General features: G+C 41.0%; 3 protein-coding genes across 7 annotated transcripts in view; all 3 read right to left on the minus strand.

Annotated features, from left to right (window-relative positions):
- Positions 1–968, minus strand: part of tmcc2 (transmembrane and coiled-coil domain family 2) — a 10,161-nt gene extending 9,193 nt beyond the window's left edge. The window contains exon 1 of the mRNA XM_089011019.1: positions 591–968. Within this exon, the coding sequence (XP_088867145.1) occupies positions 591–593 (3 nt within the window). The 5' untranslated portion in view covers positions 594–968. The remainder of the gene's footprint in view (positions 1–590) is intronic.
- A 759-nt stretch (positions 969–1,727) lies between these two features.
- cdkn1a (cyclin dependent kinase inhibitor 1A) lies at positions 1,728–6,494 on the minus strand. Of its 2 annotated transcripts, none has more exons than XM_089010245.1 (3): positions 6,355–6,494; positions 4,131–4,572; positions 1,728–3,043 (listed from the first exon to the last, which is right to left on the minus strand). In XM_089010245.1, the coding sequence occupies exons 2-3, from the start codon at positions 4,564–4,566 to the stop codon at positions 2,988–2,990; spliced, it is 492 nt and encodes a 163-aa protein (XP_088866371.1). In that variant the 5' UTR covers positions 4,567–4,572; positions 6,355–6,494; the 3' UTR covers positions 1,728–2,987. The 2 variants fall into 2 exon arrangements, with proteins under 2 accessions (XP_088866371.1, XP_088866370.1); XM_089010244.1 differs by lacking the exon at positions 6,355–6,494 and adding an exon at positions 4,761–4,881.
- A 2,196-nt stretch (positions 6,495–8,690) lies between these two features.
- srsf3b (serine and arginine rich splicing factor 3b) lies at positions 8,691–12,777 on the minus strand. Of its 4 annotated transcripts, XR_016116681.1 has the most exons (7): positions 12,654–12,777; positions 11,817–12,027; positions 11,587–11,727; positions 10,631–10,750; positions 9,663–10,542; positions 9,307–9,393; positions 9,092–9,215 (listed from the first exon to the last, which is right to left on the minus strand). XR_016116681.1 is itself a non-coding variant. In XM_089010652.1 (6 exons), the coding sequence occupies exons 2-6, from the start codon at positions 12,017–12,019 to the stop codon at positions 9,188–9,190; spliced, it is 498 nt and encodes a 165-aa protein (XP_088866778.1). In that variant the 5' UTR covers positions 12,020–12,027; positions 12,654–12,777; the 3' UTR covers positions 8,691–9,187. The 4 variants fall into 4 exon arrangements, 1 of the variants encoding a protein (XP_088866778.1); XM_089010652.1 differs by lacking the exon at positions 10,631–10,750 and having other exon boundaries at positions 8,691–9,215; positions 9,663–9,701; XR_016116680.1 differs by having other exon boundaries at positions 9,663–10,750.
- Between the last annotated feature and the right edge of the window lie 766 nt (positions 12,778–13,543).

Genomic DNA, 13,543 nt, shown 5'->3' on the forward strand with positions numbered 1-13,543 from the left:
CATAACATCAAGATGCTGTGAATAATTAGGGTGACGAATAACGTGATGAGCGGTCCAAGTGGGGATTCCCTACACGGGTATAAGGGTGGTCTGGCAGATGGCATCTATTTTAATGCCCGCCTGACGTCAAAACAGTGTAATCAGAGCCTACAAACATGAGCTCAGGGAGACACATGACACCAAACATCTCGGATGCCGTGCTCTAATTTCTCTGGACGGGTCAGTGGGAGGATTTATCAGCATTTGATTGGCGTGGCGATGTGATACCGATGGCTCTCAGGGGCCATTAGCTAACAGCCCGCTAACCCCTCACCCAACCATCCCTGAAAGTAGGTTACAAACATAATGAAGATGACAAAAACAGACGACGATGCGGGGCTGCTGTAAAGCTGGCTCTGCATATACGATGATGCTGCATGACTGCAAAGACACAACAATGCAGCAAAAGGATGACGCTGTGACCTGACGCTGTCTTTTCGTAGTGAAGGGGGATGAAAGTGACACAAGACCGGCAGCAACGGGACACGACAGGGGACAGGGGGGGATGAGGACATGAGGGTGAGGACGAGGAATCAAATGAGAAACGTTACCATACTGCTTTAATCCAATTTGCGTTCCAGGTCCATTCTCCTGCTGCCCCCAACCTCCTCCTCACCTCCCCTCTGTCCCCCTGAAGCCCACACCCCACCCCGCTCCACCTATCTTCACCCTCAGCCGACGCCTGGCTGACGATCACCTCAGTACGTCCTATGCGGCTTCATGGTTGACGGCGTCGACATCTGCAGGCTCCTCGCCTCCCGTTCTCCCTCTCGGCCGCTCGGATCTTGTTCTCTCTCTGCTTTCACTCTCCTCCCCTCCCATCCCCTCGTTTCTTTCCGTGCAAACGCAAAATGCTGCCTGTCCGGTCCTGTAATGGAGGTGGGAGCAAAGGAGGAGACGATGGCGGGGGTGGGGATGGGAGCGGAGTTTAGCGCAGGCGTAGCGACGCCACTGTTGAAGTTGAGGTGTGGGAGGGGCAGAGGGAGCACTGATGGGCCTGCAGAGGGGCGGAGGGGGAAGGGGGGCTCCAGTCGCAATCCAAACTATTTGGTCTGTGATCGCCAAATTGTTCATTCATTCGTTATACAAGTCTAGATTAAAATGTTCTTTTCCTTTTTCATATCTACAGTATGTTTTATGGGGACATTGGAACGGTTTATTCTCATTTTAATGGTTTCTTATGGAAAATAAATGTTTGGAAGACAAACTTCACCTTACACTTTCTGGGAACCAATTAGCTAGCTAGCTAGTTATTAGCTGTCTAGCTGGCCGGCTGTAAGATGTCTAGCTCTTGGTTATCTGGCTATCTATTAGCCACCCATTAGCTAGCTAGCTGGCCGACTGTAAACTGTCTAGCTAGCTAGTTGTTGGCTGACTATTTGCTATCCATTAGCGTGCTAGCTAGCTATTAGCTGACTGGCTGTAAGCTATCTATTAGCTATTTATTTTATTTACATTAACTAGCTAAGTAACTTTCTATCTATTTGAGTTACTTTGGGGTTGTATGTAATTTGATTTCTTAACCACATTGAAGGACCAAGATTAGGCCAGGGAGTCTCTTTTACAACAACTGCCAATGAGTCTAAATGTTTTTTCTTTTCAGGTCAGATTGGCTCACACTGTTCCATTTACAACCACACTGTGGATGGCTTACAAGTAAATCCATTGAAAATGACAACAAGCATGCATTTAATTTTGACATTTTATTATAATTTGTAATTCTTGAACAACGTAAATTAACACAAGGTGCAGTACAATAAATAAAGATAGATTTTTTTTCATTTATAGCTTTACACATCAAACAGTACAGAGGGACCTGTGCACCAGCGTAGAAAAAAATGGAAGTGCAGTCAACAGTCAGGCTCATCTCCAAGTTGTCCGTTTGTGAGCATTAGCGTGATTTTTCCCCCCCACTTACAACCGTTCAAATTAGCCATAAAGTGAAGAATGATGCAGACATCGTATTTTTTTCAAGGCATAGAAACATTAGTGTTATGAATAGCATGCATTAGAGCAATGGAAGAGGATTGGCACTTCACGCCATCGTAGTAAATAATACACCAATTTGAGAACACTTTTGTGATTGTTAACTCGCGATGTACGTCTCAAAAAGAACAATACTGGATTGGTCCAGTACATGAGGTGCATGAGAAATATACTGCAATGGGTTTACAATAACACTTTTCTTCTTCAATAACATCTTTTCTTAAGGTGTACCACACGATATTATTTGGCATAAATTGGCTTGATCGCTTTAAAACAGAAGATGGGATAACATGATGCTTGGGTCACATCTAATATAAGCAGAGCGGATACGCCTAGAGCCCTTAAGTACGCTCAAGCATCTTTTCTGCATCATTCGACAGGATGTATAAAGTATAATAATAAAATAAGTGCTTTTTTGGGGTAGAAAAAAAATAGATCATAATAGATCAACATGACAAACAACTGAGTAGAAAAAAAAGTACACGGATTCCAGCGAAGAGGAGCCAAAGGACGTTTCATCCTCATTTGTTGATTTGCTCGAGGCAGCTTGGCGGTAAAGCCTGATGGTATCTTGTGTTTCAAGTAATGATCATCCTATATTTCTGATTCCATGTCGCAGAGATGTAAAAACAAAAGCTGTTTGAATGCGGCGGAATGCAGAAGGAATAAATCAGTCGACACTGAGGGCATCCAAATGAGTATCAATCCACCAATACCGAGATTAGACTTAATCTCGGATGTTCAATACTTTAAATCCCCCAACCCGTTTTTCTATGAACACGGCCCCCAAATTAACCTTAAAGTCTCAACGCCTGAGGTCCCTTATGTTGTCTCCCTACGAGCGACTGTACAGTCTGTGCCCAACTTGGCATTCCTGAGTGTTTTTGTAAGGATCACTTGAAATACAGGCCCTCCTCCAGGAACGCTGCCCAGTTGGAGTTGTGGAGGGAGGGAAGTGAGAATTACTCGCTCGATTTAAGACGCATCTCATTGACTCTTCTCTTCGGGTGATAGAAGTCTGGGAAAGAGAAGAGGAAAATCAGTAGGCAAATCGATGCAATTCAAACAGCAGAAAGACTCAAACCTATAAAACATGGGTCTTAAAGTCGCGGCCCGCGGGCCAAATGCGTCCCTCGAAAGAATATTTTGCGGCCCGTCTTGATATGAAAAATTAATGTTAGTGCAGCCCGCATGATTGATATGAATGAAACTTGTGTGTGGAGCTGAACAAGTAGGCAAGATAAGCAATGTTTAGGACAGTTAATGTTCAATATTTTCTTTATGTTAAGAAAGTTAAAGGTTAAAGAACTGTGAATACAGACATTTGAAACTTTATTAAAATAATTATTTTTCCTGTGGTTTTTCAGTCGTCTGTAACCGCCTTATGATCATTAAATTATTTGATTTATTTATTACCGGTTCATTTATTTTTGTATTCATTTTTCCATTTATTCGTTTAATTCATTTTTTATGTGTTAAAACTAAAGATTTTAAGAACATTGGAATATTTTATCTGTGATTTTCTTGTGGAAAAACTGATGTGGCCCAGCCTCACCCAGACTCTGCCTCCAGTGGCCCCCGGGTAAATTGAGTTTGAGACCCCTGCTATAAAATGACATACTAATTTCAATTCATATGTACTTTGGCCACCAGGGGGAGGTATAATGCACAGAGAATTCCGCAAACCTCTGTAGTTATATTAGCGAGTGTAAACATTAGGGTGTAAACATTAGTATTTATGGATTGATGTGTATAAGGCGCACCCCCAATGAATTATGTTTTTTTCAAACACAAACAAATGATGAAAAATATTCTCCAAAAATAATATCTAAATATATAAAAGATTTCCAAATATAAGGCAAACCACATAAGGCGAGGCTGAGTAGAAGCTGGGGTTATGCAATACTTTTACAGGTGGCTACTGACAGTAATTGCGAGATTTGTTGTGGCTCAATATTACTTCACATATAAGGCGCAAGTTCATCTTTTGAAGAAAATTAAGACTTTTGGGTGCGCCTCATGCACCAGAAAATATGGTAATGATTTAAATTTGTTTCAAATGGACACTAAATAATCTGAGATAAAGACACATCTCGAAAATGTACCTGTAATATTAGTTTGTTTCCTCTTCAGTCCTCCATTTTCCTTCTTCCTTGGAGTTTTCTCCAGATTGACAGGACACCTATCAAATTTGTTTTCAGGGACGTTCTCTTTCTCGCTCTCTGGCGATGTCGCCTTGATTCTCTTCGGGCTAACTATCAACTGTGTTTTCTTTTGACCTGTTGCCTTGTCCAGCACACGGGATCTGTAGAGCAGCGGCACCTTAGCGCCCGAAACGCCTTCCCACTGGAAATCGCTGCTAACCAGAGGCTGGTTAGACACAAAGTCAAAACCCCAGCGCCGGGATGCCTCATCCAGGTCTGTCCTCAGGGCGGCCTGGTAATCCGCTCGCAGCTGCACCTTGTCAACTGGGCCGAACAGGTTACGCCTTGTGGGGCTTTTTGCCAGAGGACTCAGGATCCATTTGACGTTTGCCATCATTCCGCACTAAAATGACATGAATAAAGTTGTCAAGGTAACAGCTCTATAAAATGCATTTAAACGATTGCCTATAAACGGCCAATGACTTAATCAGCAACACTTTTGCTTCCTTAATCTAAAGCACATTTTGGATTTGTGCCTTGAGAGTTTAAACTCTATATTTTCCTTTTTGGGATAGAAAAAAAATGTCTTACCATTGCTCTAAACTTCCCGAGTGAGTAAAACAGAGTATCTGAGACTGGCGGTGCTGGGAATCTATTTATAATGCTCAGACATGAGTCATAAGTCTCTGGAAACTCCCACTCGAACGTGACGAGTATATGCCCAGACACAACCTCACTCAGACAAGTGAGGGCAAATCCCTAGGCTAAAGTTGCTCGACGGCAACTGAGAAGAGCTACCACCAGGTGGTGTTGTCAGGCCATCTCCCTTAAAGTGAGTGGAATGGTCCATTGGAGATCAGACATTGGGGGACATGTAGGGACAAGTAAATTGGACGGGAAAAATGACATTATCATGATGATCATGATAAGCTATTTGAATCCTGCCATGGTATGTTTTACTTTAAAATATACACAGGAAGCAATGTACTCCATCTCGTGAGTCATTACACCCATCCAGGAAGGGTTGGGCAGGTCCTCTCGACAATTTAGAAACTTAAATTAAACTAGCTCGGTAAGACAAGCAAAAAACGTACCCCACAAGGCACATATGTAGAGAGGCAACAGCCGGGCTTCGACTAACATTTTTTTGAGGGGGGGATAATTTTTTAAATTATTTAAATTAATTCCCTGAAGTCCCTGTGAAAACCTACACTACTCAATTTGACCACAGGGTGGAGTCAAATCAGACTGATACACGGGCATTTTTCCAGGAACTGAGGTTCATTCGTTTGAAACCCAGAACATTCTCACGTATTTTAAACTAAACACGTTGAAACAGACTCTGAAACAGTAAAACGATATACCGATTGTATGCACTGGACTCAAACTAACGTACCCAACCATATTGAAGATGTTTCGAAAGGTACACTATTTAAGCCAAATTCAACTTGTCCTACACACCATGTTTCGCATTTGATAGACAAATCCAATGAAACAGAATGAATATGTGTGGTCAAAAAAAAGATTTAAATACTGTGTAAAATAATTAACTAGGGCAGTGACTATAAGGATGGGTGGAACTCTTAAACTGGGGTTGACGTTTGGAAAGTTTATTTTTAACACTACCACCTAATTATTACATACTTTTCCGCATCAATCAAAAAGCAATGTTAATATTGGGTGGAGATTGTTAATATATTTTAAATAAGTATCCTCGATAACCTTTCCATGAAGCGGAAATGACACCAGGGATTTCTGGATGGGCGGGGCCGAAAAGAGTGGTTCAAGGCTGTGGCGGGAGAAGACAAGCCCGCCCAGTTACTATGCCGGTTACACGTGAGTCCAAAACTCGTGTCGGCCCGGCGATGAGTTGTCAACTTGTTCGACACATTCCCTTCGTCGAACAAAAACAGTGGGAAGTAAGTCTTTTGTGACAAACCAAACACCACCAAACTACTGCAAATGTCTCCATTGTAGAACGATTAAAGGCTTTCTGATTAATATACCAGTACTGCTAAGTTACTCAACCAGTGGAGTGCTCTTGCAGTTAGCCACAAATAAGTACATACATTTGTCATTGCGATAACTGAGCAACTTTAAAAGAAGATAACAAATCACGGACTTCAAGTTAATACAGTAGAGCATACCACACTGAAAAAACAAGTACATAAATCTCTTTACTTACATTGTTGTCAACAGTGGTCCAATTGAACAATTGTTCAGAGCCAGGCGAGGTGTTTTGGCTTTAGCCTGGAGGAAAAAAATGCTAAACTTCGCAAGAATAGCGGCAGAGAAAGAAGGTTTTGATAGCGTGTCACGTTTTCCCAGTCTGGTGGTAGTCAGAGGCTTTTTGAACTCCAGTGGGCGGGGTGAACGCAGTTTCATGTACCGGGGGCGTGTTTGATCCGCACGTGGATCGAGTCCCGTAAACACACGTGATTCTTTGATCCGGGACTGGAAGAAATTCCAGCACGGGAGAGGATCCGCGTCTGTGTGTCTATGCGCGTAAGGGTCATTTAGTGTGCATCCGTTGTGAAATGGAAAAGTAACAAAGAACATTGATGTCAGTTTAAATGAGATGCAAACATGGTGGCTTGCGTGTTCATATGTCAGACCACCGTTTTGGTTAAACTGTTTATCTTAAAATGAATCTCACAATATGTTTGTGTTAGTTACGGTTTCAATGACCAGTTGACAAGTTGATTTTACGGCGCCATATTGACACGTGATATGCTTGTTGAGGAATTAAAGCAACAGCGACCCAAAATTCGTTTTCTTTCGTTCTAATCACGCAGTAAATGAACATTAAAAATGCAATTATAAATAGAATCTGATTTCCTTAAAGAAAAAAACATTGAGACAATTATATCATAATAATTATATCTCACACAGCCAATCTGTGAACTGTACTGCAGTGTTCAACCGTCATGATACAAATATCATAATATCATACAAACATCATGAAAGAGCCTTACTAAAATTCACGTGGACATCTGTCACCATATTATTATCATAATCTGATCATATTATAATTTAATCCTTCCAAAATTAGAACTCAGATGCTCTGCCTGTTGGTAAAATTTGGACCACATTTGGAAAGTGTTTCATAATAATTGCAAAGTATCGCATGTTGTTTGTTACAAATTCATGCTCTTATTGGTAAGTAAAATCGAATAGAGCACATTTTAATATTTTTCATGTACATTTTTATTTTTTTAAATACACTACGTTTTAAGCACAGCTCTGTTCTACTTAACTTTTAATCACAATAAAGCTAATATGATTGGCAATCATACAGTTGGCAGCTAAAAAAAATCCAACGTTGAAGATGAAATTATTTCCTACATTTCACATCTCCGTGTCCATCGCATCATGTACCAAGTGTTCAAGTTACACAACAATTAGTGGATAATATACTTAAACTACACAACCGAGTGGATTCCCGCGAGTTTCTCAAGCGTGGGAGCCGCCCCCGTGGAGACCCGTGAGTCACGACCGACGGCCACGTCACACGGATTTGAGCCATCCACCCAATGCTATGCTCGTCGGTGGAAAGACGCGCGCAATTTGGAGAGGCCGTCCTCGCGTCTTCGTGTGCTGGCGTTGCGGCACTTCACGTGGAATGTATGCGTGAACATACCAGCCGTGGGACTGCGAGGGGTAGGACTGAAAATTTGCGATTGGACAATGGGATGAGCGATGGTGATAGTGGTTGGTGGGGGCAAAGCGCCCGCGGAGGTCGCCATATCGATCACAGGGCAAAAGGAATTTCTCACTGAATAAACTCTTCACGAAGGGGATCACGTGCACTGCTTTTACATTTGCTTTGTTATAAAAGCAAACGCCCCCTCTAAATAGGTTCTAATGCCATGTTTAGAGTGCGATGATTGAAATTAGGATTGCACGGGTAAAGAATTTTTCATGATGAAACTGAAAATGTAATTAGTGGTCACAAATGAAAATAAAAGCCTCCAAGTTTTATAATGAATTCACAAATCACTATGTCACCATCAAATGTTTATTTCATGCATTGTGTGTTGGATTTACATGGAGATCCGACAAAAGAAATCAGTTTAGTTTTCTGCCCAAGTCACTTATCGCTAGTGTTGGGAGGGAAAATCCTCATACCTCCAAAATTATATGTATTAAGACCCCGCCCCAAACCCAAATAACATTTATTCCAGCATTAATATCAAATCATAAAAGGGTGAAAAATCAATTTAACACATTGATGATAGATTACCACTGCCTAATAAAAACTGGATTCAAAACAAAACTATTGGACGAGTGTGGAAATTCACCCTAATGGAAATAAAAACTGCTGCCGATAAATTGTGCTGTGGCCCATGACACCTTGGAATTATGGGATCACAGGTTGTGGAAGGTTAATCACCTAAAGTATATCCACAAACTGATATTTTCCTTATTTGAGGAAGGGACTTTTTTTGATAGATGCATGACATCTATTTGAGGAAAATGATTTGATTGTTGGATCATCTTTCAAAAGAAGAAAAAGCAGTGTAAATTTGTTTGAAACCAATATTTTTAATTGAGAGACAATTTCACATTGTATCAAAGTACAGAAAATGGAAAAAAAATGAGTGAAGTTCCAGATACGTTCCATCCTTGTAAATCACACATCCCACAGATGTGGACGGAAACATTTGCTATTTTGTAAGAAAGTAGCATGAACATCAGTTTACCTTCCAAATCACACTAAGGTAGTTACTTGTAATGCATCACGTTTCTTCCTTAATCCAATATACACAATGAAAATAAACTGTCACTATGGGTCAAACGACACAATTATAAAAACAAGGGAAAAATAACTAGCTATTGAGTGATAATTGGTGGAATGCTGGGTGGTGGGTACACTTGCGGGGCTTTTATGACACTCCACAGCCACGCACACCCCATGTATGTAAAATCAGTGAGACTAAAACTGGCGATGGATTAAAAAAAAAAAAAAAAGTGAAAACAAATGCAGAACCGTCTTCATCCGCTGTCATCCCGTTCTTCTACTTTCTGTCATTTGACCTGGAACGACTAGAAAAAAAGCAAGACATTTGCAATTCAGTCAAGGGCCCACTGAAAATCTTCTTGCATTTATCCAGCCGATGAAGAATAGCCTATGCACCTCCTTGATCGAGAGAAGGACCTTGAAGTCTTGTGGTTCCTTTCCCGAGAGGGGGAACGCTCCCTTCTCCTGTCTCGAGAGAAAGACCTGCGTACAAGAAACATCCCATTAATCCCCGAAATATCATGTAAGGTACAACAAGCAACATGGGGGGCAGATGGGACTTCAGGAGGGTCATCCCGGTATAGTTAGTTGCAGACTGCTGCATACTGCACAGCGACCAGCTTGCCAAAATGGAAAAACTATGTTCTAAATTGGATTTCAAGGCTCTATGGGCGATGCACTGTAATATATTTTTTGATGGCACAATTGTCAAGAAAAAAAAATTGAGGTTGAATTATCAAAAAGTGACATACCTGCTGCGACTGCGGCTAAAGCTCCGCCTGCGTGGAGATCTGTGTGGAGAAAACGAACAATGTTAACAACTCCAACTGACGCTGGCGTCATCGCCAGACCCTTTCATGTAAAACTTGTGTTAGTCTGGGCCACCCCCACAACAGAAATGCACTAAATATATACTTTTACAAACCAATAGTATTGGGCTGTATACCAATAGACTCTTCAGAAGGTTTCACGCAACCCACAGAAGGTCCATTCCACAACTACGTTATAAGACGTGAAGCCAAAGCCTCAAGATGAACCAACTAACAAACACCAACTGCTCCCCTTGCGAAGATGAGACGCTGCGCCGTGGACTGCCAATTTTGTCGGATTGCCATGTTAACTGGTCCACTGTATGTAAACCATAACATTTGGAAATAAGTAAGGGAGTAATCAAGCAAACAGCTTTTAGGTACAAATCAGCTGATAACATTCCAGACATTTGATGGTGGGCCATTCAGCTTTGGAAACAAGGAATTAAAGTAATGGGTGAGGACAAAATGAAAAACCTATGTAAATTTTTACCCCCCCAAAAATAAAAAAAAGGAACAACCTTCGTAAACCAGCTGTCTCGTCACTTTTAAAACTGTTGTCAGTGTACTGAATGAAGCAGGAAAACTTACTAGTATTTTTGGTTTTCAACAAGCTAGATATGACGAAAGGTAGGCAGACTGTCGGCCGGGTAGGAAGAATTGGCAGAATACACCTGGCCAGATGCTGCGAGGTGATAAGGTGGCAGGCGGGAGCTGGCAGCGGCTTTTTTCCTGCTTTAATTGGTTAGCCGAAGGCTGCTGCTGGTAGGTTGTCGACATTTGGAAACGCGATACGCTGATTGGAATGTGAGGTGGGCCGCTGCTGTTTGGGTTAAGGTTGAAGGAGGAGGTGGTTGAGAAGAGCATGATGAGGAACCAATGGCCTGGTGCAAGCTGACGACTGGCCATGCCTGGGTCATGTGACAGCACCAGTCAAGCTGAGTGAGGCACGACGGTCAGCAGTCACATGATGCTGAAAGAGGACTAGTTGATTGACTCTGAGGGTGGTGAGAAGAGGCATGGTGGTGGCTCTGCAACGGGTTTCATTCTTATTAATATATATGGAAAATAAAAAGCATCCTCAAACAAAAAGGAAAAGCATCACATTTGCCACTCTAACTCCCACCCGGTTCAATAACTTTTGTCCTACTGGCACACTTGGCGCTTAAGGCATACAAGTGATATATAAACTTAATTGCTGCAGTCCCCGCAAAGTGTTTATGGATTAGATTCAAGTAAAACTAATTTGGTTATTCAAAAAAAAAAGGATATTCCACAATGTTGCTTATTCAACAATTGCATCTGTTCAATAGAAAGCCAAAGAAAAACTTAACTCTCGAAGAAGTTCACACACAGAAAAACCCAAAGAAACCATCACTTTGGCATGTGCTTTCAATAAAGGTAAACATGTTAATGTAGGCATCACAATGCTCTCGCTACAAGTTATTCTCTGTAAAACATCTCTTTTCTATCTACCTTAATGCTTGAAAAGTAGAAAGGGTTTTGCTCTAACAGATTGGTTGATATGCGATGAAAGTACCAAAAAAAACAGGCTGTGTAATCACTTAGCAGGGACTACAAAATGTAACTGTGGGTTCTATTTTAATGAAAAATTAAATCATACTGTATAATTTCCCCATTGTGGAACTATTAAAGGCTTTCTGATAATTGTCCTTGTAAAATGACACGTTCATCGGCCATGATACACAGCCTCACACACACAGAAAAACCTAAGAAAAGCATAAAAAGACAATACTAGCCCCCAATTTGTAAAGTATCCCATGAATGAAAGACGGCAGCAATCGCTGGGATTACATTACAAATGCAGGCTATGGGCAACCAATGCCACAAACATCTTGTAGGTTACCTTCGCCTTGCTTGTGGACTACGCCGCCTGTAATCATCCCGGTCTCGGGGGCGCCTGCTCCACGATGGCGGGGCGCCGCGGGTGCGACTGCGTTTCTCCCCATTGGACAGCTCCACCCGCACACGGCAACCACACAATGTTCTACACAAAACAAGACACAAAATGTGATAATTAGTCACCATCATGTTATAATGATTGTATCTCATATTTAAGATGCGCTCGCTTCCTACCTCCCATCAAGCTCTCGCACTGCATCAGTAGCATCTCTGGGGTCTTCAAATTCTACAAAGGCAAAACCTGGGGGGTTCCTGGCCACCCACACACTGCGGAGAGGCCCATAGTAACTAAAGGACCTTTCTAACTCAGTCTTGTTGCCATTGTTGCCCAGATTTCCAACATAGACCTTGCAGTCAAGAGGACACTCGCGGTGCATGACTGGAACTGTAAATGGTAAAAAGAAAATATTTTTTTTTTTAAAAACGGCGGATAGTCATGTTTGTGTATGTATACATGTATGGCAAATGTGTTTCAGCAAGTAATGAAAAAAAAAAAAAACAATTTACAAGTAACACCATTTTAAGTAGTCACAAGGACAACAATCGACTGGATGATGCGATACCGTTTGGCATTAGCAATCTTCATTCGAAATCTAGATTCATTTTACCAATCAACAAACAAAAGCCTATTACTCATTAAATGCAATCGTGCAGAAAGGCGGTCGGTCGGATCAGGGCCCAGGCCCATGTTTCGGTTAACTAGTATGCTAGCCTAAGGTTTAGAGGCCGCTCTTGCTAGTGTCTCACGGGAAATGACACACCGACCGGTAGCATAGCAATTAACAATAAAAAACGATCGGTATTGATTCACAGTATCCAAATCATGTATATAATTCAGAAGAAACTGCAATGTTTCGTGTCTTCGAGGCTAACGGCTAACACGAGTCAGCTAAAATGGCCGTCACTTGTTTCAAGGCCTCAAGCTGCGGTCGCAGAAATCAGACAAAGGATCAAGTATTTATTTCTAATAATTACCAGAGAACAACAACGTAATACTATGATGTTACTTACATGGCGATCCAAAACAACCCAACTTGATCTGTGTTAAATAGGAGTGTGATTTGACGAGGGCGTTGTTCGAACGTGCTGTCCTTTTCCGCTGTGAATGGAAAATGGCGTCTTAGCTTGTTCGAACAGCCAGTTTGTCTAGGGAAGGCGGGGCAATTTTAGCCCCTCCACTCGGAAAATAATTAGTGGATAATTTTAATCAAATTCAATTCATAACGTAGGAGCCACTTGTAAAAATACTTTTGTTAATTCCATATCAAGTGTTTCCGTATTATAGTATTGTAGTATTATAGTTTGAACGAAGGAATTAATAACTCCGATTTTGACCACAATACTCACTTTAAAGCAACAATAGACACAATACAGATATAGTTCATTTGTAAGGTGAAACAAAATAAAATGTAAAAAAAATACATACTATACTAATTGAATGTATAAATAAATAAAAATGAAAGCATTTTTTGTGTTTTATTTACTTCTAATTTACACTTTCGTAACGCTCACATTATTTGAACACGCACCACATCGTCGCAAGTACGAACGTCTCCCGATTTATGATTTCTGAAACTTAACATGCATGTCTTTATGGCAAAACGCACCATTTTGATATACGAATATTATTAAATATTACAAAACGCATCGTTTTGCCGTAGGAATATGATTAATTCCAAAATGCAAACACTTGTTCATTCAGTATAAAACGTTTTATTTAGAAATGGCTCTTACGTTATTAATTGAATTATATAGACATCCTGTGGTTAAAAAAAAGACAAAAAAACGGAACCAAAACCCATAGTATGAATTGTAATTATGTATGTTTTGAACATTCGATAATTACAATCTCCCCAAAATGTAGAAACTACTGAAATATGAAGAGTCCCACTATTCCCGCA

This window comes from Hippocampus bargibanti, linkage group LG12 (genome assembly GCF_051943395.1).
Source record: "Hippocampus bargibanti isolate YZ-2025 linkage group LG12, ASM5194339v1, whole genome shotgun sequence".
Classification (NCBI taxonomy): domain Eukaryota; kingdom Metazoa; phylum Chordata; class Actinopteri; order Syngnathiformes; family Syngnathidae; genus Hippocampus; species Hippocampus bargibanti.

Bases quoted from the DNA above. Each gene is read 5' to 3' on its own strand.
- cdkn1a (XM_089010244.1), bottom strand. The intron at 3,044-4,130 runs GTACATTTTCGA...TCTCTTTCCCAG, and splicing joins GAAACAAACTAATATTACAG to ACTTCTATCACCCGAAGAGA.
- srsf3b (XM_089010652.1), bottom strand. From the start codon at position 12,019: ATGCACCGCGAGTGTCCTCTTGACTGCAAGGTCTATGTTGGAAATCTG. The intron at 9,394-9,662 runs GTATGTCACTTT...TCTTGTACGCAG, and splicing joins TTTAGCCGCAGTCGCAGCAG to GTCTTTCTCTCGAGACAGGA. The intron at 9,216-9,306 runs GTGCATAGGCTA...CTTTTTTTCTAG, and splicing joins TCCTTCTCTCGATCAAGGAG to TCGTTCCAGGTCAAATGACA.